This window comes from Rasamsonia byssochlamydoides (genome assembly GCF_041956645.1).
Source record: "Rasamsonia byssochlamydoides strain NRRL 3658 unplaced genomic scaffold VTN77scaffold_16, whole genome shotgun sequence".
Lineage (NCBI taxonomy): Eukaryota > Fungi > Ascomycota > Eurotiomycetes > Eurotiales > Trichocomaceae > Rasamsonia > Rasamsonia byssochlamydoides.
This window is the reverse complement of record NW_027192399.1, coordinates 389,291-412,061: the sequence shown is the minus strand read 5'-3', so window position 1 is coordinate 412,061 and position 22,771 is coordinate 389,291. Positions and strand designations below refer to the sequence as shown.

The window sequence follows — 22,771 nt, the reverse complement described above, 5'->3', positions numbered from 1 at the left end:
TATATTGGGGGCAGTGGACGATGTTCGCTCAGTCTATAGCAAAATCACACAATTCTAGATCTAGCCAGGAACATTTCCTCTTTCACACCTTGCTACTTTTTCTTTTTCTTACCTTACCCGTTCTATCCGGAGAAGGATCTGACTTGCCACATTGTCAGTGGACCAGCAGATGTGGCCCTATAGACTAGGATCTGAAGTGGGTTCGTCGCGATTCGTGGACCGCATTCGCCTCATGCATCTGTGACAGCGATACGCCCGATGTGTCGAATAAGCCCCAAGGTTCCTTCCTGCACAGTCGTGTATGGACGACCTGCTTCAGACACCTCAGACACAGGCACAGGCAGCCTCGACTATCTATTTTAGGAGCGTGGGGCCTTTATTAGGCGTATGGGATATCGGCGCTATTCCTGATACCGAGTTCTTTCATTGCACCTTACAGTCCAGCAATACGGAGGATACAATACCATGATGGGTCGCGCAAAAGGAGTTAGGGGCTGCCTCAAGACAAGGCGCCCCCGACTCGTTCTCGGAGTCTTCATATTCATCGCAATTCTCGCTGTCGTCATTCCACCGGCGGTTGTCATTACTTTGAGAAAGAAGAACAGCATGGGTCCGAAGTCTACAGTCTTTGTTCCATTATACGTTTACCCTGCGCCAGGCGCTTGGACGCCACTTGAGGAGGTGTACGTCTGTCCATCAACATCCGCCTTGGACGACTGGTTTATCTTCTGTACATGTGCTCTGCTGGATCTTTGCAATTGATTGATATTAAATCTGCCACAGCGTCCGAAACCATCCAGATGTCAATTTCACCGTGGTCATCAACCCAGGCAACGGCCCCGGACCCAATCCCCTGCCCGACGCCAACTACACTCGCGAGATCCCCAACCTGGCTGGGTACAACAATGTGCGCCTCCTCGGGTATGTTGCCACCACCTATGCCACGCGGAACATCACCCTGGTTCGCAAGGATATCGAGACGTACGCCGCGTGGCCGACCCAGAGTGCCAACCGCAGTCTAGCCGTCAACGGGATCTTCTTTGACGAGACGCCCCAGCAGTTCGATGCTAATGCCTTGGCATATTTCCAAGAGCTCACCGCGCTAGTCAAGCAAAGCAAGGGTTTGGGGCCGGAGAACCTGGTAAGTCAGTTTCCTTGTGCTACATACGGCAGGTATTTTACGTTACAGTAATTTTACAGTCGGTTATTTTACTCCAACGAGATCTGATCTGATGAATAAATTAATACTTATTTCTCAGGTGGTCCACAACCCCGGAGCTGTGCCGGATCCTCGCTACCTCGCAACAGCCGATTCGACGGTGGTGTTTGAAGACACCTACGCGACCTTCCTGCAGCGCAACGAGGCGAAGATTCTCACGAATGTCGCCGAGGGCAATCGAACCGAGCTGTGCGTGATCATCCATTCGGTGCCGAGCAACATCCAAGACGCGCAGCTGCGCAGCTTGGTCAAGGATTCGCGCGAGGTCGCTGATGAAGTGTTCATCACGCATTTGAGCAGCGATTTCTACGCCAGCTTTGATCCGAATTGGGCGGAGTTTGTTGATTGTATGGCGGAGTGAGTCGGCTCGACTGGCCGTCGTCGACCGACCTGATGTCTTTTCTTCATTGCATGGTGCAGGATAGAGCTGAATTCTTCTTTCATTGTTATTTTCTTTCTTCTGGGTTCTGTACATGGAGCACTCCTTTCTCTGACGATTGATGACATCTATGGTAACAATACATATATGAATATAGTTCGTTCTCTACTTCCTCAAGAAGCTGAGAGACTCGCCAGGAAGCACCACACTTGGTTAACCTGTTCCTGACCATTCTGCCTGAGCAGCTTCACTTTAGCAACAGGTACGTGACTGGCAAATAGCCCCTGATCCCATGCTCTGTCCCTGTGTATCATGTATTGTCGTGGTAACAGAATGTTCAGTATTTATTACAGTACAATACATTTCGTTACAATACACAATGGGGCTAGGTATATCCTAGCCGCCGCCCTGCCCTCCCTCCATCAACATGGATCTGATCTACCCAACCTAAAACAATCTGATCTGACTAACTAATTAATTAATTACTATTTTTGTTACGAGAAAGAAACTTAGCCTCTTATCCTCGTATGTGCATACCTAAGGTTCTTACGCCTTGCCAAAAGTTTCATCAGAGTTTTGACACCAGTCACGGGCCAGTAATATGGCCGATGGGAGCGCATCTTGAAACAGACAACAATTCGCCAGCCTTGCCTTGAGCTAGGATAGCTGCTAGCTGCTTAGGGGTAGACTTGACGCCTTGTTGTACTGTGCTGTAAACACGATTGGATTTATTTTCTGTGTCATGTGATTGACTTGATGTAGTAAGATCGAGTAGTATGGTATACTTGTGGATTTGTAACTCTGTTGCTTTTCCTCTTCTTTAATTAAGGGCGGGACACTCCTGGTCTTCTCCTGAATGGACTGACTGACTGACTGACTGACCAACAAGCATCAGGAACAGGGAAGTTGAATAGAACAACCCATTAATAGCACACACACTCTCTGTAGAAAAAACACACGATATTGATGTTGACAACATCGGGAGGATGACGTGCGAGGACAGGACATGTAAACGCCGCATATTGGATATGTTTCGTTTTGCCGTGGCCAATCGCATCTGTCACAGCCCATCCAGCATCCAATCTGCATGCATATTCATACGTATGCATATGCATAGGAAATAATTATAAATCCAGTTATATGCACATGGAATGGGGAATATCGGGGAAAAAGGAAACGGAATATTGTAACGATTGGATGGGAATGAATCGATTTGTGTGGAGTGGGCATTGCATTGCATTGCAGTATACATTGCATTGCAGGGCAGTGCACTGCATTGTGCTTAGTTCAGCCTGCTGTATGTCTGACTGACTACAGTATAAACAAGCGTGTTTGACTCATTGGTTATATTTTCTTCCTTAGGAATCTACTGTCGATGGCTGGGTAGGTAACTACTGTACATGTACAGTACTACTCTGGACAGGGATTAGGTGGAGGGGTAATTAGACAGATCGCCAGCTAGCTAGCGACTGATCTACCTACCTAGGTATGTACCTAGCTGCTGACAGATTGGCTGTTTGTCTAGTCAGGCAGGCAGGCCCGTATATTATTATCCTTATTGCCGACGATAAATCCAATCCAAACCAAGCTTCTTGTCCAGTCCAGCTATTCTTCTGAACCGAATCGGTTGTAGAGTACATACATAGACAGTATTGCATGTACATACATAGTCTGGTAATTAACGTTATCATTGGTCAGACAGACACGAGACGTAAGTACGTACGGAGTAATACAGACAAATCTGGAAAAGATTTATATGAAAAGAGCCAGATTTTTCTTTTGTGTAACTGTAGGTAGAAAAATAGGAAATATATCCGATATCGTAATAATATTGGAAACTGTCTTTCAGCCTCTCTCTCTCTCTCTCTCTCTCTCTCTCTCAGTCAGCTGAACTCAGCTCTTTGAGGGGGAGAGAGGGGCAGGTGGGGTACGCAGTCACAGTCACAGTCACACTGAAAGAAAAGTAGAAAAGCATGTATGAAAGCAGAAAAGGTCTGTAGCGAAGAAAGAAAGAAAATATATCCAAAAAGGTTCAACGAATTAATTCCTGGCGAGCAAGCAAGCAAGGAAGGAAATTGGTATTATATTATTAGTTAGGTATGATGCTATTCTGCGCAGTGCATTCAATCGTAGCTGTATTATTAATTAAATCCTACGTTGGTAGTAATGTACATACATACATACATAAGTATGTACTGTACAGTAGAGTACCTAGGCAGGTACCCGCTGTAGTCGCCTGAGAAGGGAAAAAAGAAAAGGAACAATAATAATAATTCTATCCTGTGACTCCCATCCAATTACTCTGTATCACTCTATTGTACATACCTAGGCGCCTAGGTAGGGCTACTAAAAAAGAACCCTAAGTCAGGCACTGCACTCCATCCAGTACAGATCTAGGCGAGTGGAGACTCGATTCGACGTGTTTCCTGATCAGCGTTTTAGTTCCCTTTATTAGCAGGTGTCTGTGCACTGGGGTTGTGGAACTGAAAAATAGTGAATTAGATCAGCTTCGTACTCCATATACGGCATGAAAGCAGACATTATTAGCTAATATGATGACGAGAAGGAGAGGGGGGAAAAGGGAAACAAGAAAAAGGATCCATGGATGGGGCGAAACGACGTTTCAACCGGATTGTTTATTGTTTCAAGATGCTCGGTGGGGTCCCGTTTCTTTGGATAGGATTAACTTGGGTTTTGTTGGTTTTGTTGGTTTTTTGTTTGATCGCCAAGTTAACCAACTCCAATCAATCAGTAACAACAACAAAAAATGACTACTCTGTACTTCAAGCATAGGTAGTTATTGTTACTATTACTATTATTACTGACCAATGGAATATTCCCCCTGCCGGCGGGGAGGAGAGAGATGAAACGAGACAAAGAACTACGTACCTAACTCCATCAGAATAATTATTCCTATCCCTATCTACCAGTAGTTGCAACAGAGCTAGATAGGGCTATATGCTGATCCTTTTGTGTTGTTTCTTTATAATAACAAATTGTGTCGCCCCTGTCAAGTGTCTGTCAACGATACACTTACTCCAGTACTACCACATACCACCTGCTTCTGTGTTACCTGCTACCTGCTACCCTGTCTATGCATGTCTTAGAGACGATCTGTACTCCATACAGGGCCCCAAGCTTCTTCGGGCCAAGCCCGAGCCACGTGTTTCCAGCAATTCTATCCATTCATTCAAATCATCACATCCGCCACGAGCCATGGATGCCTACAGGTACGGAGCACCGTGCCTCTTACAGTGGAGCAAATGTAACGTTGTGATGGCAGCTAACCAGCTAGGTTACAAGTTAAGAAGTTGAGAGTGGTTTCAGTAGTAGTCAAGGAAGAAGAATAAGACTTGTGTCACGTGACCTTCTTTGTGACCTACATGACTAGCCCTAACCCTAAAAAGATGACCAGGACTGGACTGTACATACAGTACATACATATGAAAAAGTTTCTCAGGTTCAACTCTTTCCTCTCTCCCTTTCTCTCGGCTATTTTTTCCTTCTCTCCTCAATTCAGCTCCTGCATACTATACTAACTAGCAACGCAGTCTGGCAAGTGACTGGTCACATTGGAAAGTGAGCTCAACTCCCGGGATTTGATTTGCTTGCTGAGTGAAAATGGATATGGCTGATGGCTGATGGCTGGTGGCTGGTGGCTGGTGCAGTAAAACAAACGCCTCCAATTGGATCGCACGGATCTCCTTCCGTCGAGCTTACAGTATTAGTTTAGGTAGTTTTGTAGCTAGGTAGAAAGATCTTTGGGATCTTGGCAGAAAACTAGAAGCTACTAACTAGGCTGAGGTACTGCACCTAGGACTCGGTAGTGTAGGTAAATTTGACAGGTGCTTTGGAATGAAGTTACTCTGTACTCCGTATTTTGAAAGAAGACAAGAAAGAAAAAAAAGAAACTGGTACTACTGTTAGCAAGGTTAGAGGCTCTCCTCTATTAGAGATCTGGTGGGGCGGACCACAGTGGACCAAGGTACCAAGAGGTCCCAGGTACCGGCGGGACCCCTTAGGTACCCGACCAGGGACCTGTACCAAGGTTCCTCCCGTGTATCAGTAATACACAAACAGCGTATATGACGGTAATATGCTAAGCTAGGAATTCCCTGTACATCATACCTGACCAGTCCAGCCAGGACCAAAACGAACACGAACACGAACGAACTTCCTTTCATCTGGTCGCCAGGGCTGGGCTTTACAGAAAATCTATCCATCCATGGCTCTGGATGGATGGAAGCGAGGGAAGAGACCCATGGCCCGGTTTCTTAATTCAGTCCTGTCAGTGCCGGTCGACTCGGGAATTCTCCGAGCTTCGTCTTCAGTTCCTCACAGTATCCACGTACGGAGTATTTGGTCAACTGTACTCCGTAGGAAGCGGAGTTAGCCTGAAAATTTTCAAGAATGACTATGGAGTATTTTGTACCGAACAGCGAAGTAATAGACCTGCACAAAGCAGAGATCCGCACCTTAGGCAGGTAAAATTACCGATCGAGCGAGCATTTTAGTTAGTGCTCGATCAGTCGATCAATCGATTGATCGACAGAATCTAGATCTACGTCTTGAGGGTGAATATTTCCACGATGAGCGGGATGGAGTTGATAGGGCGAGCATCCCAATTCACGGAGTACACTCTTACTGAAGATTGAGAGATTGGCAGTTGAGCTGAGCTGAGCTGAGCTGAGCTGAGCTGAGCTTTGCAAGAAGCTAATGCCCAATACCTACCCAGTGGTGCTTTCCACTATTACATAGGCATATACCTACAAGAAACCAGTAACGAAGATCTGCCTCACTACTCCATGTGTTAACGCTATGGAAAATTTGTGATGAGATATACAATTGTAAAGAATCATCAACAGGGAGATACAATATACTATAGTAGGGTATCATATTATGGCATTCGTACTTCGACACGCTAGCACGTCTCAATCCAGTTATCAAGATCCATATTCTTGAGAATGGTCGAGAAATTCGCCGCATTCGTGGAATTACACGCCGCAGCCTTCTCTGCCGCCGTCACCAGCTGGTTATTGTTCGTATCGTCACCCTTCGGATACTCGATGTGAAAGACCGGCTTTCCCGCCGCGATGAATACCGCGTACGTGTCGCATTCGTCATATTGCACGCACTGCTCGTTCACGCTCCATTGCATGTTGTCGATGACCGACGGGATGATTGCCCCCGCATTCTTCAGCCCGATCGACAGGTTGCGTGCGTGCGCCTCGTTGGCGAGGAAGTTGACGTAGTTGATCGAGTCCGCCTCGGTCAGGTCCAGGCCGTTGTCGTTGTCGTAGCCGTCGACGTTGTCCGGATCGACTCCGTCGCACCCTTTATCGCTGGCCATGTCCAGACGCGCCTTCATGATGCGATGGACGTTCGCGGAGTTGATGTTCAGCCATCTCTCGTCAGGCCAGCCATCTAGCGTGTTTCCCAGGTCGGAAGGCTGGAATTCATTGGCGTCAGGGCGCCAGTTCTCATAGCTGCCCGCGGAGAAGTAACAGATCACCCGGCGTCCAGCATCTTGAAGCTGCGCGATGATCGAGGCGTTGTTGCTGAACAGATCAATGTCGTACACCTCTGCGTCGACGGAGGTGTCGTTCAGCGCGTAGAGCAGCTCGATCTGCCAGGATGTGCGCACCTGCGGCTGCCATGTTGTCGTATTCGGTGGAGGCGAGCGCTTGAGGCCGATGCCAAGTCCGACTCCCAGGCCAATTGCTAGGGCGACGATGAGGAATAACACCAGCGAGATGATCAAGACTTTCGTCTTGGTTGACCAGGACCTCCATCTTGACCTGCTGGCCTGTAGGACGTGTTTATCGAGAGTCATGATTGTTGAGTTGTATTTCCAGGGGGGAAAAAAAAAATCGAAAGAAAAAAGTGGAAAAAAGGATCGTAAAGTTGACGCTCTACTCTTACGCACTAAAAAATCATCACCATATTTCCTCCTGAAAAATGACGTTTGACAGAGTACAGTAGATGGTGATCAGGTGGACTGCTCCGGAGACTCTGGTTTGGACGTTCCACAGGCGGAGAGCTTGGTACCTATCCAGGGCGATTAATGCTTGGCGGGTCGATCTGATAAAAAAACGAATCTACACATGACCTGAACGAGAATAAAGAGTTCGTGTCTCCGTTACGTTTCACGGTTGCTCATGCGCCACGGCACGGGACCTCCTGTGGCTGAGGTGGTCTACAGTACAGATACTGTACGGAGGACTCCGTACATAGAGTACAGACTCTCTTGAGGTACACTTGATTCTTCGTACTGTCCATTTCTATCCTCCTCGGCAGTTCCTTCCTACCTGAAAGTGCTCTATGGAAGGCATTCAGCCCTCGGTCCTTGAGTCAGCATGCAGGTAAACCCATCCAGCCATTTTTGGCGATGTATACTTCCTGCAGAACCAGCTGAAGAATTGCCTTGCTTGGGGCTGACATACTCATTCGATACCTCGCTTCTTCGCACCAGTTTTAAGAGCCAAGGGCCCAGGCCAGAACGCTCGCTCCAGCGCATCGAACATTCGCTGGCACTTTCGACAAGATCCGTCATCCACATACGGAGTACGGAGTAGTTGACGCGCCAAGAGAGTCTCGGCTAGGCCATCGCAATTCTGTCGCTAAATTAGGGGGTCTTTGATCTGTAGGCGAGGCTACTGCAGCGTCGGCGGCTGGAAGCCACATCCGGGCTAATCGAAAATCGCAGGCGATCACGACAGAAGCGAGCAGTCTGCCGAAACTGACTTGAAAGGCTGGCAAGCCTCAGGTTCAGCTGGAACCTCGCCAATGATAAATCCAGGCGTAACATTCCATAGTCATTAGACATAGTTGTCAGCCCACCTGAATTAAGTTAAGGTACCGTACGCCTACCACCTAAGCGCTCAGGCACCCTGCCAACATGCAGGTATCTAGGGCAGGTACTGGTCACATGTAACGGAACAGACGGTATGTAACATGGTACGAGTACGGTACAGTATTGTCACAAGATCGGTACTGCTCCATCGGAGTCCGCCTGCTCAGGAACATCTCCGATCCGATCTTGGCTGATCCACCGGGCTGATACGGATAACTTTAACCAACCAACCTAAATAGGACTGCTCAGCTAGCTGCCTTAGAGCCTAGAGGTACCTGTTAACTGACACAACGAGAGCATCTTGCAGAAAGAGAAGAAGTACGTCTCACTTTAGAGAAGGACGTTTCCTGTCCTGTTCCTGTCCTATTCTTGATAGACTTCCTCCGTCAGTCAGTTACCTACTCAGTCAGTCATCTGATATGACACGAAGGCAGGCATATGCCAAGGCTGCCGGTGCATGCTAACCGGGATGCCATTGGAGTTGTTTCGCTTGTTCACATGGCATGACAGCTGTGCTGGCGCTGAATTACTTCCGCCAGGATAATAATATTATTAATTAATAGTTAGAACGAGCAGGCCAGGCTGGCTGGCTGGATACAAAGTTCGCCAGCTTGTCGTGTCCAAAAAGGATTGGACCCTTGATGACTCTGATGAAGAAGGCAGGCTTAATAATTAATTAATCAAGTCAAGCTAAACGAAGCGATCGAGAATCGAATCATGGGGCGAAAAAGACGCCAATTACGTTGTAATTAGTCTGCTTCAAGATCGCCCCCTTGTATTTTGTTTTGTCGTGCAAGGAACTAAGCGAATCGATGTCTAGGTACTCCGTAACTAGGACCTACCTAGGTAGGCATGCGGTACCTACGGAGAGGTAATACTACTCCGTAGATTGATCCGCGCCGTTCCGAAAGGGGAAGAAAACAATAGAATAGAAAAGAAAAATGAAGAAGGAAGAAAAAAAAAAGGCACTTCGCTGCAGTATGCTGTATTATTAATTAATTAACAATAATACCTAGCAGCTACTGGCTGCATCATATGTACTCCGTACGGAGTATGTGATGGCTGCTTGCTTGCTTGCTTTCTTGCAATTTCCCCGCATCGCGCGGCTGAAAAGTTTTGCCTAGACAAGGTTCTAGAATTTTATTCCTGACTATGTACATACATAGGTAGGTTAGTGTTAACCTGTTCATATGCACGTAGATACTACGGTGCTGAAGCAGGATTAATTAATTAATTAGTAATGAATTGCCAGCTGCTTGCTTGATTGCTGTTCGTCTCGGAAGGATTGGAGAGAATACATATTATAGTATATTACGGAGTACATTCCGTGGCTTGCTTCTTTCGGCAGTGGGGGACAGAATCGCATCGCATCAGAGTCTAGATTCCGGATTCTAGAACGTCTGTCGAAAGGAAGGAAGGTCTCGAACGACAACTAACTACCTAGGTTATAGGTACAGAGTATGTACATACATGGGGGCTTTTTAGTCGGGGCCAAGGTCCCTAGCCCTAACTCCCGTCTTCGCTTAGCTGTAGTATAGGTATAGGTATAGGAACTCCGTAGGTACTCCGTACCGAAGGGCTTAGTTACGTGGGCAGGCTACAAATATAGTAGTTAGCTTGTCGATCATTAACTACCTAGGTATGTACATGTACGAAGTACAGTACCTAGTGTACTCCATACCTAGGTGATTGTATCCACCGGATCGATGGATCGATTTGTTTCATCTCCGCCCCGATCCGCCCGCCCCTCCCCTCCATAGGGATTCCATAGGTACCTAACTACCTACCTAGGTAGGCAACTTAACTGCGCCAATAAACTAATTTAGTGCAGCGGTCTCTTCAGTGGTGGCCTCAGTTACTTAGTTACTGGGTTGACTACCTAGGTATGTAGTACTGTAGTTAGGATTCCGAGGCCGGTTCCTAGGCCTGTATGTACTGTGTCTAAGGCATGGAACCGGGAGCGGGATCGGAAACTTACCTAGGTAGACGTCAACCAACTACTGAAAGTTATGAAAGATCCATGATCCATGGATAGAGAGATGGATCTTGATTTGATAGAACTTGGCGTGGAATAAAGATGAAGGAAAATTTGCTGACGAATTGAATTGAATTGAATTGAAAAAAAAAAGAAAAAAGGGGAAAAAAAAGGGGGGGGGAGGGGGAGGAGGGGGGAAATAGTACTGCACAGTACATACTACTGAATACTTCATTATTACTACTAGATCATCAGCCGTTCTCCATATCCCTTCCCACCATTCCCTCGAGAAAATCCGCTCGATGTCTCAGCATTATAAACCACTTATGTGCTAAGTACATACATGACTAGTTATATGATATATAAATCATTACAGCGGAATCGGTGTCGACAACGTAAACGACACCGGCGACCCAGTCAGATTCACCCACACCGTCAACGGGTCACTGCCCACCTGCTCCGTCTGGTAGCCCTTCGTGCTGGTCGGCGCAACGGGGAAGGTCACCGGTATGGGACTGCTGCAGGTGTTGCCGTTCGCAGATGACAGCGTGACAGCGGTGATCTGGCCGTTGCTGGTCGCGTAGGTCAGGGAATAACCGCAGGCATCACGGGCCATGCGCGCGGCAAAAGATGCGGACATCTATAAGTCAACGTTAACAGCGAGACTGCCACTAGACGACACGGAGGAACTTACATCACTGTGCTTCAACGTAATGATCGGCCAGTCCGCCAGACGGACGAATTCCTGCACCTGGGTTTCCACCCACGCCTGGAAGAGCGACAACCTGGCCGACACGCCGTTGATGGTCACATTGGCGACATCGGCATTCCGCAGATTCGCCTGGTGGAACATGTACGGCTCGTGGTGCAGCCCGAACAGGTGGCGCATCGTGTCCGCTTTCTCCTGCTCGAGCAGGTCGTAAAAGTCGCCCGATCCCGCCGACGTATCGATCCATTCCTGGGTCGTGCAGTTCGGCGTGTCGCAGTTGTAGTAGATCCGCGTCGCCCAGCGAGGGTTCACCTGCATGCCGGCGAAGCCATCCGATTCAACGGTCGTGATGTACGGCCACATCTCGTTCTCCTGGTTCAGCAGTACCGGCCGCGTGTTGTCACCCACGCAGTTGGTGATGCCGTTGTCCATCCAGGCCCGCAGAGCATCGCCGTTGTGCAGACCCGTAATCCCAGGCGGGATGATTCCGTTCGCCGTGAAGCGCGGCGACGCCGAGATGCCGCTCTGGTTCAGCCAGGCGATGTTGAACGAGATCTCCTTGTAGACATCCGAGTAGGTCGCGTTATCCTCGTCCTCGTGCGTGAAGGTGTGCGAGATGTGCGCAAACTGGTCGCGGTTGTCCGGGTTGGACCACCACACCTTCAGCGGGTCGAGGTTGGTGCAGTTCGTCGTCCAGTCGTAGACGGTTGGCGTCGGGGGCCACTTGTCGGTGCCTGTTCCCAGCGGTTTCTCGAATTCGAGCGGCGTCGGAGGGATGTCAGGGTACTCGATGCCACCGCCGTTGCAGAGTGTATAACCGGCGTCGGTGTCTGCAGCCGCCTCGATGTTGCCATTGCCATTGTACCCAACCTCGGGGAAATATTCGCTGCCCGGGTTCATCTTCGAGTTAATCTCGGGGATCCACGCCTTGATGCCGTCCAAGTCCTCCGGGCGGATGCGGAAGGTGGTCCCGTTGGGCAGGTAGATGTCGCTCTCGAGGAACATGTCGTCGATCTGCGTGTTGAGGTTCACGCGCCGGTATCCCGCGTAGAGACCGCGAGTCAGCCAGGTGATCCACGCGTGCTGCAGGTAGTTGGACGTCGCGCTCCAGGTGGTGTCGAAGGACGTGAAAATGGCCATCTGCTGGCGGCCATTGAAGTTGTTGATGACGGCCGCCGTGCTGTTGCTGCTGAAATTGGCATTCGGGGCGAATTGGGCAATCTCCTTGGTCGTGTTGGTGTCGGTGATGGTGGCAGGATAGTGCCACAGCCCTTCCGTGCTCACGCCAGCATAGGTGCGAAGACCTGAAGTCGGGAAGTCGCTGGTATCGGTGAAGTAGATCTCTTGCTCGACGCCCGTGGCGCAGCATCCATCGCCGATGACAGAGGTGCCGTAGTCGGGGCCTGGATACACGTCGTACTGCACCATGCGGACGCCGTACTCCAGCTGGTACGCATACAGCTGGTTCCATTGATCCTCCGTCAAGGCACTCTGGTAACCTAGCGTCCCTCCATAGTCGTAGCTCACTTCAGACACAACCACAATGCCGCCGAAGTTTCCGCCCGAACTGCTGTTCAGCTGGGGGAGTTCGGTTCCGTTCTGCGGCACAAGCAGAGTCGTGAACGGAATGCCATAGGCGTTGAGGCCAGAGGTGGCCGTCTGGGCTGAAGTATTGTCTGCTGTAATGACTAGAACGGTCGACAGAACAGCGGTTGCATCAGCAGCAGTTACATTGCTCAGGGAGGTGGCTGCCCCTGCTGGCAGGGCAGACGTCAAGCTGGGGATGACAGAAGTGAGAGACATGAAGATAAAACTCTCTGGTAATTAACGAGAGACAATTTTGGCCAAAGAAACGACTGACAGGGGACTTGTTAATATCCAAGACGAACATCGTCCGACAGGGAGGTATTTGTATTTAGCTGGAGAGCTCCATAGATAAGCTCAAAGTAGAAGCATTATTGTCAGCAAACCCACGTCTGGGGTAATCTGCATGGCAAAAATTGCCGAAAGATCTAGCCAATATTGAATTAGGATTCCTGGCGTATGAAAAGCAATCATTCATAAATCACCTCATATGCAAGCCACAGGTGCAGGATCCAGCCAGCCAGGGTCTAGACTGGCTGTCTGTTGTCCGATTGTACAGGACTACTCTACATGAGAGAATAGTCCGAATAATCCTATTCAACTAGACTAGTCTTCCACGAGAACTTTCGAGACTTTTTCTAAATGACAGCTCGAAAAGCCTCTCGCGAAGGGGATTTGGCTATATCCGCAGCTGGGATTGAGGACATGGGGTGAATATTCCCAGCTAGGTATGCATGTACTAACCAATTTCCAATCCTGGTTAGTGTTTGTGATAGAGATCCCTGAGGAAATATATGCAGATTAAACTGTGATGTGGCAACGCGTAGAAAAGGAAGGTTTCCTGGAACGGGGCTGATGGTGAAACTAAGCGATCTCTCAGAAAGGTGGGTCTAGATGAGGTTCGGAGATGTATCCATCGTGTGGTTCTCATGGAGCTAAGTATCTAAGATCTGAGGCTGATGCTTTGATACATGATATTGTCCGAAACGTAGACGTTACAGTACCAGAACAGCTTTTGTGACGGTACGGTACGGTACCCGTACTGGTACTGTTGCCCGTGACCGGATTAGACTGGCCAATCGCTGAGGCTTACTAACCACCTACCAAGTTTAGACCTGCAGCACGCCATCATCGCCTGTTCCTTGAACAACACACAAAACCGTATCCAACCCCACAGAAGAAGACTACTCCGTACATCCTTCCTTGTCCATGAATGGGAGCCTTGGCATGACAGGGGACAAGAGTTCTGCGATGTCCACGAAGTGGGGGTTCCCGGCCGTGGCGCCCGTATACGCGCTGTACCTTTGATCGGGCAGCATTCACCGACTGTGTCGGTCGTCTCCATGATGTCCCTAGCATTTCTTACAGAGCAACATGGGTGGCAACAGGTCGTCTAGACTCGCTGCATGGCCAGCGCAAAGCTACGGTAACCATAGCCCCCGCCGCGCTTCTCAGTTCATCGGGCCAGGAGACATGACTCCAGGTGAAACGTTTGGCTCAGTCACACGGCTTTGGCCCTCGACCCGCTGCCTTGGATAGGCCTGAGAACATGGCGATTGGTTGGATACAGCGCAGCTTGTCTGGCCTATTTTTATACTCTTTCTACGTTCAGCAACTAACCAAGAATGGCTACCAACATCTCTGGACGGCGTGGGAAGAGAGCTTTCCCCGAAAGTTTGATGGACGTCGAAGGCATGCCACTTTTTATCTTGCTAATCTCCAAATCTTTGCTTTCATTGATAGCATCTGACATTGATGCCTCGACCTCTAATTCAACTTCTTCATTCGTTGCTGCAAACGTTTGAATCTTTATGTCATGGCTCTTTGATGCATTGCCGCTCGTTTGAACACCCAAGCCCGAGGGGCTGTTAGTTGTGTGTCTTTGTAATTCTCTCTCAACCGCTCGTTAGGATTGGAATCTGTATTATCGTTCGAGTCACAATGGCGGAAATTCTACATGTCACCCCGGTTTCCTGGAAGGGGATGCATAGTCACTGGTGGCAATTGGTATGTTCTAAAGAGGACAAAAGCTGTCGCTGACTTGGAGCTTTGCATTCAAGTACTGACTCCAGTTAGGTTCTGGTCGGATTAATATTGGGAACCTTAGTGACAGGATGCTGTTACATCACCTACTCGGTGATATCCAGATTATTAAAGTTATGGAAGGTACGTCCTCGAATAAATGTCATGCTCTGCTAGGCAGTCTGATTGATTTCTTCAGTCGCGAAAACAACCAGAAAGTCTTCCCAAAGAGATAGAGAATCAGCTTTCCGCGTTTGCGAGATCGCACCCCAACCTCGTCAGTTACCGCGGAACCAAGCAGAAACCGTCCTCCTTCGGTGTCTATCTCGGAAGTTTCCATGACCCTCTCACAGAGGCTCAATCTCGACTTCTAAGTCAATGGGACCTGTTGATTGTTGATCCGTTTCGTGAAGGCGTTACCAACGCTATTGCTTCTGCAAGCGGAGCACAGCTACTGGGGAGGGTCAATCTGCGTCTACTAGCCTCAACAGATGCCTCAGTGTCTCAAAATGTTGAAAATGTTACAGGCGCCCTGTCTCATGCGTTCGCCAGAACGGCATACACTGGTGTACTTCTGGCAGAGTGGGAAGAGGTATTTAGTCGCCCGGTTCTGCAAAAGCTGTTCGAGGTTATAAGGGAAGTTGGCTTGGAGGTCTACCTTGAAACGGCCCCGCCTGGTTTTCTCAAAGATGGGAAGATATTGCAGGCGGATTTCATCTCGGGGCTCGTCATCAGAAACGCCAGTATCCTCTTCAACGGAGAGAAGCGAGACTATTTCCAGTTGATGCCGATGAAAAGCACCATCAAGGCGTTTGTCTCGGAGGCATGCTTGAGAGACTTCGTGGTTATGGCGTGGGAAACAGTCGACGACAATGTTGTTCTGTCCAATGCCGTCGTGCGGAGAGCTATGCAATGGTGCAACTTTTACAGCGCTATAACGTGGATTGGCTCGAAGTCAGCTTTGACCGATGCGACTGTCAACGTCAAAACATGCGAACCCCTCTCGGCTTTCGGCTGGTTGAAAGACGCCGAGATCATGAATGTGCACGATACTTGGCGATCCAACGTCACTATTTTCCCACAGGCCGCCGATAAATCCGGGTGGGAAAGACTCATGTCAATCTTTCCAGGTTTAGGAGAGTTATTGGCCTCGAAGGAATACCCGCCAGGGGAGCGAATCCCATCGTATTTGGTCCTCCAGGAACCGCCAGAATGGGTCTCTCAAACCAAGTCGCTGGGCAACCCATTATCGGTCTCTGCTTCGGGCATGGATTACACTGGCCTCGGGTGCTTTCCTCTGGGTTCGGAAGTGACTGCCACCGCCTTCTCGGAGATTCTGCAATCACAATTAAAGTTGAAGTCCCTGGGCTTGTTGCATCCTGTCGTCGCGACAAAGATCCAGAGCATTGGCTTTCTGCTCAGACAATTTCATGACAGTTTTCTTTCGTCGGATTCATCCCAAGAACCCTCAGTTGTTGCAGCTGTGAGGGAACTTTCGACTCTAGCATCAAACAAGTTCGTACGGGTGAACTTAGGTCTCGATTCTGGTTTCCGAAAGAGCCCCGAGAGCCGTTTCTGGTCGGTTTACCAGGCGGACTCTGACGGCATTGAGATATTCATGTCAAAAAATGCTCAGGGTTTGGTTGGCACTGTCCTTCACACGTTCCTGTCGAGCAAGGGTTTCCCTCGTCATGTTTGCTTTGAGGTTGAAACTGCCCTCGCAAGATGGTCAAAGGACCTCGTGGAAGACACTGGCCTTCCACGACGCTTGGTTCAGGATATCGACGTTCTCACTCCAGCAGAAAGCCTGCTTTATCTGCGGCATCTTACTTTGACAGACGCCAAAACTGAGCTGTCTGACAAGATCTGTGCATATATCCGCAAGAAGCTCATCGAAGAACCGACTCTATCCCAGCTGAAGGACCTCAACACGGCTGGATACCTCAGCGGCGAAGTGACACCTGAACAACTGATCCGATCTAGGATTTCTTGGTACCGTAACCAAGGTTGTCAGCATCCTTCGCTGCAGAGATCGCTTGCTCTCTTCGAAGAGGTTCAAGGCACCTTCTCGGAGATCCTGAAACATCGACGGGAGAATGATCTTGCGACCATCACCAGCGCTCTGACCAGTTTGATTGAGAAGGGGCGTATCGATGCTTACACCGATATTGCTGCCCTATCGTTGTTTTGCGCTGCTAGGATGGGTGCATTTGACGAGATCTATGCCGAAGTGACCGATCGTAACCCGCTTTTCAACAATCAGTCCGATCAAGCAGCTGCATTTGCGGAATCTTTCGCGCTAGGGTCGCGATGCGAGGCCTACTTCGATATGTCTCCGAGCGCTTTTGGCAAGCTTCTGTCTGACAGATTCAGAGCGTACTACAATGAGCATCCACCGCCTCTCTGGGTGAATGGAGCTCCAGAGCTGGCGACGGCCTATGCTGGTGCTCAGATCGATGTCGATCCAGAGGACACGGTTAAACCCATGCCTGGCTATCAGAGATTTACTTTCCTGAGTGTCTTCGCCATTCCTGCCCTGATAGATATCATCCTCCTTACCTTTATTGGGCGGGGATTGTATCTATCCGCGTTTATGCCATATGAAGATATGGAAATGGCAACCACGGCGTTGATGATCGCTCTTTTGCTGTCGGGTGCTATTGGTACCTGGATCTCCTGCGGTGGCTCGTACTACCTCGTTTCAATGGCATTTTCTGCAATGAACATGTTCGTCCTTATTCGGCTCATTGCAGGCCTCGCCTTTACAATTGTGGGTGCGCTTATCGGGTTTATTGCCATTTCATGCGTCAAGGGACCACGTGCCGGAATCGTCTTCTACCTTTATCTGTTTGCTCTCACGGCATATCTCACGCTCTTTGCTTCGATCGCCTGCTATAGCTACCCTGGGAGTGCCTTCCTCTCGGGGAGAAAGATAATCATCTCCTGCGTGCCGCTCCTTTTCTTGTCGCCCATCATCACGACCTTTGCCGGCTACGATACGTTGGTGTACCTCGTCGTTCTTTACGCTTTCATCAGCCTGCTGTTTTTAGGGCTCAGATCGGTCGGTTCGAGTTGGGTGACATGGTATCAGAAGATCCGCAACACAAATGACGCTGAGATTCGACAGTGGTACATATCCACCTTTTCCGGAAACGACGAGAAGACCTTTGAAAAGATGAGCGATCCTGCAGCCCTCAAGCTGTCTCGAGAGGCTCTCCTACGTGCGGTACTAGCGGAGAGAAATAAGAGCATCTTCGCGAAAGCTACCTCGGACAAACTGGTCTTTGAGCTTGCGAGAGACTGGGATTCGACCAACTTCCTGATCAATTGGTATTGCCGGTATGCCGACGTCCCTCGGCCTATTCCTTTCAGTTCTTCGTGGAACATCCAGACCAAAGTAGCGCTGGATACTCTGCGGAACGCACAGAAGGGAATCCGTCTGCACAATGCTTTCATTCATTGGCGTCAAGCTGGCCAGGAGGTCGGCTGTGGAATGCTGTACTTTATCGTCGCCCTTCTGGATAAATGGGTTGAACTCCTCTGTGGCGGTCAACTCATTGGTCTTACGGCATCTCTGACAGATGCAAACCGCATGGCAGTTGGCCTTGGCCTGGCATATTATTTGATCGGCGCGGTGCTTATTGACACCAAGGCCCAGCACCTGCATGAGCTCATCGGACAACACACGCCTGAAGCTGTGAAATCGGCGAAAGACATTCGAGCTTCTCAGAAGCGAGACGTGAGGATCAAAAGACGGGTTTACTGGACCACGCTTTTCAAGTTCTGCATGTGGCATGTTTGGAGTTTCGCCGTCGCCGGAAGCCTTATCTGGACCTTCCAAGCGTCCCTGCAGGCAATGATCATGTTTTGCGCCTACGTGCTTGCTTACACTGGTCTTCTTTGGTACCAATACACGAAGATCTTTTCGGGTCCTCATGCTCTGAAGCCACTTCTGGCTGGAGTCATCATCGGGCTGCCAGTGGGCATTGGACTTCGAGTTTCGCACCCTGATTTCATGTACTCTAACGTCATCGCGCTTGGTGTTTCGACGTGGTCTGTGGCAATCCTGTCCATGTGGACTGCGAAGATAGGCATGCCTAAGAAGGCGCAGTCGCCCGTGGAACTGGGCAGGACTTTCCATGCCTACGTGGCCCCCTGGGCGGATCCGGAATGGTCACAGCAAGAACTGCAGACTTTCTATGAGAATATAATGTCAAGACCAGACTCCTCGCGCCTTCTTCTCGATACGCAAACTCAACTGGGTCTGGAAGTCAAGTCCATCCTGCTCTCACGTAAGGCGGAACCGAGGATCAGCGACGCGTTCCCGAACTTTGAAAACCTCATCCAATGGACCATCGCGGCGTGGGAGAGGAACAATATATCGATTGAGCTTGTGTATCAAAGCGAGTTGGGCCCAGGTATTCGTGCTCTCAGTTGCACCGGTGACGACCACTTGAAAATTCTGATTGCCGTCGGCCAAGCGTATGAGGTGGATGAGAATACCCAGGTCATTGCGGAAACCCTTGTTCATGCTGCTGCTGAATCGCTTCTCAATTTCCCTCATGAACATGCCATCTTTGCCGAGTCTTTCGTTGCTGCCGGCGTTTCTGAAACCATTGCTCGTCAGCTGCGAGAAGAGCCAGACACGTCACTGGTCACTAAGTGGGCCAACAATGAGCTCATCAGACAATTGTGTCTGGGGTTTCAGTGTGATGTGCACTGGGACAAGCTGCCCAGTGAGATTCGGGTGACCTTACTGAACCGCTGCCTTGGGAAGACTTGCCGCATATCTGAAAGACAGTGGCAGTGGCTGCAGCAGAGCCTTTGCAAGTTTGACACCGATGATCTCAATGTTCATATTGCACGATGCAACCTTGGCTGTGCTATCGCAGTTACCGTTCTGGATTATGCCAATATGGATACAGAAAAGCTTCCGATTGCAAAGCGTGCCGATAGCACAGGTTACATCACCCATGTTCCGGAGAAGCTCCCGTCATATAAGAGACTGTTCATCTACGTCTGGCATAAGATCGCCTCTGTGGTCAAATTTCTCGTCATTGCCATGGTTGCTGACCCAGAATTCCAAAGGGAATTTGACTACATTATGAAGGATCGGTCTAGGTTCATTCGCGTGCCCCTGATATTTCTCCTATCTATGATCTGGATATATGCCAGGGAGATGCAGAACGTGGGTTTGATGTTCTTTTTATTTCATGGACGTGACAATGTGAAGCGTCTATGGAACGAGACCAAGGGGATGACGGTCAATCTGAAGCGTGGTCGAGTGATCGTCCAAGGCCTCGAGGGTACGTTTACGGCATTCAGACACGACGAGCCCAATGGAGGCTTCAAGATGTGCTTTTACCTGGGTGAACACAAGTCGGAGCCGAAGGACGCCAAATCGCTTAAATATGTCAACACCTATACCAACGACATGCTTCTCCAGGTCAGGGAAGAATTGGAGAAAGGGGAGCTGGTCAATGAGTATCACTACGATTATCGACAATCCGCCAAGAGAGGCTTCAAGTTGTCGAGAGGAGTCAATCCGAGACTGCCACTGGGACGACGGTGTGTGCGCGGCAAGAATCATCTCCAGAGTATTCAGTACAACCGCAAGGGCCTTATCGAAGCGGGTTCTTACATCAAGGATGGGAATCTTATCCGTTTCAAGTACCACTATCGCAAGAATCCGCGATTCGGCGATGAACTGCTTCGTGCCGAGTTCGTCCTGGATTACATGAGCTGCACAGTGTCCTGGTGTGCTCCTCCACGACGTCATCCAGAGAAGATCGAGCGCTGGATTCCTCATTCCAAGATCACGGAGGCTACGTTCGTACACGGTCCTGACGTCTACGAAAGCCGCTGGCTTTACGACCACAAGTTCCACCCGACGATCTTCACGTTCCTCAATGGGCAGAAAGTGCAGACTCCGCCGATGATCGAGAACGATCATCTTGGCGTACTGACGAAGCCCAAGCATACGAGCTTCTTGCACGACAATCCGTTGTTTTTCTGTGATAGCCTGAAGACGAACCCTATCTCGCGCTTCCTGGGCCTCACAAAGCGGCGATTTCCGGTGTCGACGTCCCGCGCTCGCTCGCTGATTTGGAAGGCTTGGAAAGAACGGGTTGACTTTGACGGTGTGATTGTCCGGTGGATGGACGAGAGGCTGCTACGGCGAGACAAGGTGCTTGCTCCATACTGGCGCAGTCGGGACCGTGGCGACCTTACTTCGGCGAAGAAGTATCTCGACCTGCGTGCCGATGCCATCATGGCCAGTGCGGATCTGGATGATGCCATCTCAAGCTGGACGCCGTTGGCCGTCAAGATGGGCGATCTTTTCAATTTTGGGCCCGGCGGTGATGCCGTTCTCTTTACGCGCTCGAAGGAATTTACCTTTGATACCGACGACAACCTCCACGTGCTCGCCGCAGACAACGGTACCTGGCCGAATGAAGGAGGTGGTGTCTCTGCTTGCCGTCGAGATATGATCAACTCCCTGCGCACGATCAAATGGCACATGATCTGCGAGTCGGCTCATGACTTTGGGATTCCCAAGCATCAAACTGAGCAGAATGTCCAGTCCCTGAAAGTGATTCCGCTGTGGGGGCTTGATTTCTTGACTCCCACCCATGGTCTGTTCAAGAACAAGCTGGATTCTGAAGTGGAAGACCACCCTACATCTGCCACGGAGCTTGATATCAAGCTGAATTTCATTCCCATCTTGACTGCTCTGGTGAAAGGTGCGCGCGCCGTCCACCTTTCCAATGCAGACATCCAGCAGGCAACCAGGGCACTGGTCAATCTCAATACCTACTTCGAGACGTTCCGACACTGGGGCCAAGTCTGGACCAGCGAGATTGTCAAGGAGAGCTGGCGCGAGCTGTGGCTGACGCAGGAGATGCCCAATGCGGTCCCGTCGTCGCAGTGGTTAGAGACGGAACTTCCCACACTGGGCCACCTGGACACGGCGTTGGAGCTGTGGTTTCGATACCTGTTCATCTTCTCGATTCCGGTTCCGGAGAAGATTCCGTCCGTCTTCCAGGCCTCGCATCACAGTGTCAGCGCGTCCTATGGGGTTGTTTGCAAGATCAAACGGGGTTGTACGCTGCAGATCTGGGACCATGCAATCAGCTGGCGTGAGACCAACCTCTGTCTGTCTTCCGCTCTGTGCAAGCTTCCTCCGTTCGTGCGGAATGCTCTTCTCGGTCTGATGAGGATGACCTCAGTGCTGATCTTGCACCACGCGGACATTGTCTCGCCTTGCGCTGATTTCTTCAATCCCGGCTGGGAAGTGGAGATTGGAACGTGCCAAGGGAACCTGGAGCATCGCAATAGTTTCCGCAGGAAAGTTGATCCGGTCGTCAACGGCATTACCGATATGCAAAAGTTCGCTCCCGTCAAGGAGATCAAGTCGCAGCGTCCTACGGTGACGATGTTGTCGCACGTATGGTACGCGAAAGATATCAAGATCGCCATCCTAGCCGCCGACTTGATTATCAACCAGTGGGGATTCGACGACTACCACCTCGACATCTATGGAGCAATCGACAAGGCACCGACATACTCGACGGAATGTCAGGAGCTCATTGCCTCCAAGGGTCTTCGAGGACGAGTCACGCTGCGCGGGACCGCCGATCCGATGAAGGTGCTCGAAAATACCTGGCTGTTCCTCAACTCATCTCTGTCCGAAGGTCTCCCACTCGCACTCGGCGAAGCTGCCTTGACGGGGGCCCCTGTTGTCTGTACGGATGTCGGCGCCTCGCTCCGGGTTCTTAGCGACCCAGACGACTTCTCCCGGTTCAGTGCCGTGGTCGCCCCGAACGACGCTCAAGCGCTGGCACGAGCGCAGATCCAGATGCTGGCGATGTTGGGAGAGTGGAGCAAACACGCTGACGATACGGAGCCCGCGCCGGTTCTGTCGTCCTCGCCGTCTCCCGACGAGGTCGCAGCGATCACTCGGCGGATGTATGAAAAAAGCGAGCAACGCCGGAAGCTGGGCATGATGACGCGGAAGATTGTGCAGAAGT

The 22,771-nt window shown here is 50.1% G+C and overlaps 4 protein-coding genes across 4 annotated transcripts; 1 reads left to right on the top strand and 3 right to left on the bottom strand.

Moving 5' to 3' along the window:
* Positions 1-468: 468 nt before the first annotated feature.
* On the top strand, positions 469-1,580 carry VTN77DRAFT_2143 (uncharacterized protein; the record flags this gene model as incomplete). Its single annotated transcript, XM_069417952.1, has 3 exons — positions 469-683; positions 784-1,141; positions 1,260-1,580. 3 exons carry the CDS (start codon positions 469-471, stop codon positions 1,578-1,580), a joined length of 894 nt encoding a protein of 297 aa, XP_069279623.1.
* A 4,939-nt stretch (positions 1,581-6,519) lies between these two features.
* Positions 6,520-7,431, bottom strand: VTN77DRAFT_2142 (uncharacterized protein; the record flags this gene model as incomplete). The annotated part of the gene is made up of 1 exon (XM_069417951.1): positions 6,520-7,431. One exon carries the CDS (start codon positions 7,429-7,431, stop codon positions 6,520-6,522), a length of 912 nt encoding a protein of 303 aa, XP_069279622.1.
* Positions 7,432-10,796: 3,365 nt separating this feature from the next.
* Positions 10,797-12,938, bottom strand: VTN77DRAFT_2141 (uncharacterized protein; the record flags this gene model as incomplete). Its single annotated transcript, XM_069417950.1, has 2 exons — positions 10,797-11,066; positions 11,121-12,938. The coding sequence occupies 2 exons, from the start codon at positions 12,936-12,938 to the stop codon at positions 10,797-10,799; spliced, it is 2,088 nt and encodes a 695-aa protein (XP_069279621.1).
* A 724-nt stretch (positions 12,939-13,662) lies between these two features.
* On the bottom strand, positions 13,663-14,038 carry VTN77DRAFT_2140 (uncharacterized protein; the record flags this gene model as incomplete). The annotated part of the gene is made up of 3 exons (XM_069417949.1): positions 13,663-13,767; positions 13,824-13,834; positions 13,915-14,038. 3 exons carry the CDS (start codon positions 14,036-14,038, stop codon positions 13,663-13,665), a joined length of 240 nt encoding a protein of 79 aa, XP_069279620.1.
* Between the last annotated feature and the right edge of the window lie 8,733 nt (positions 14,039-22,771).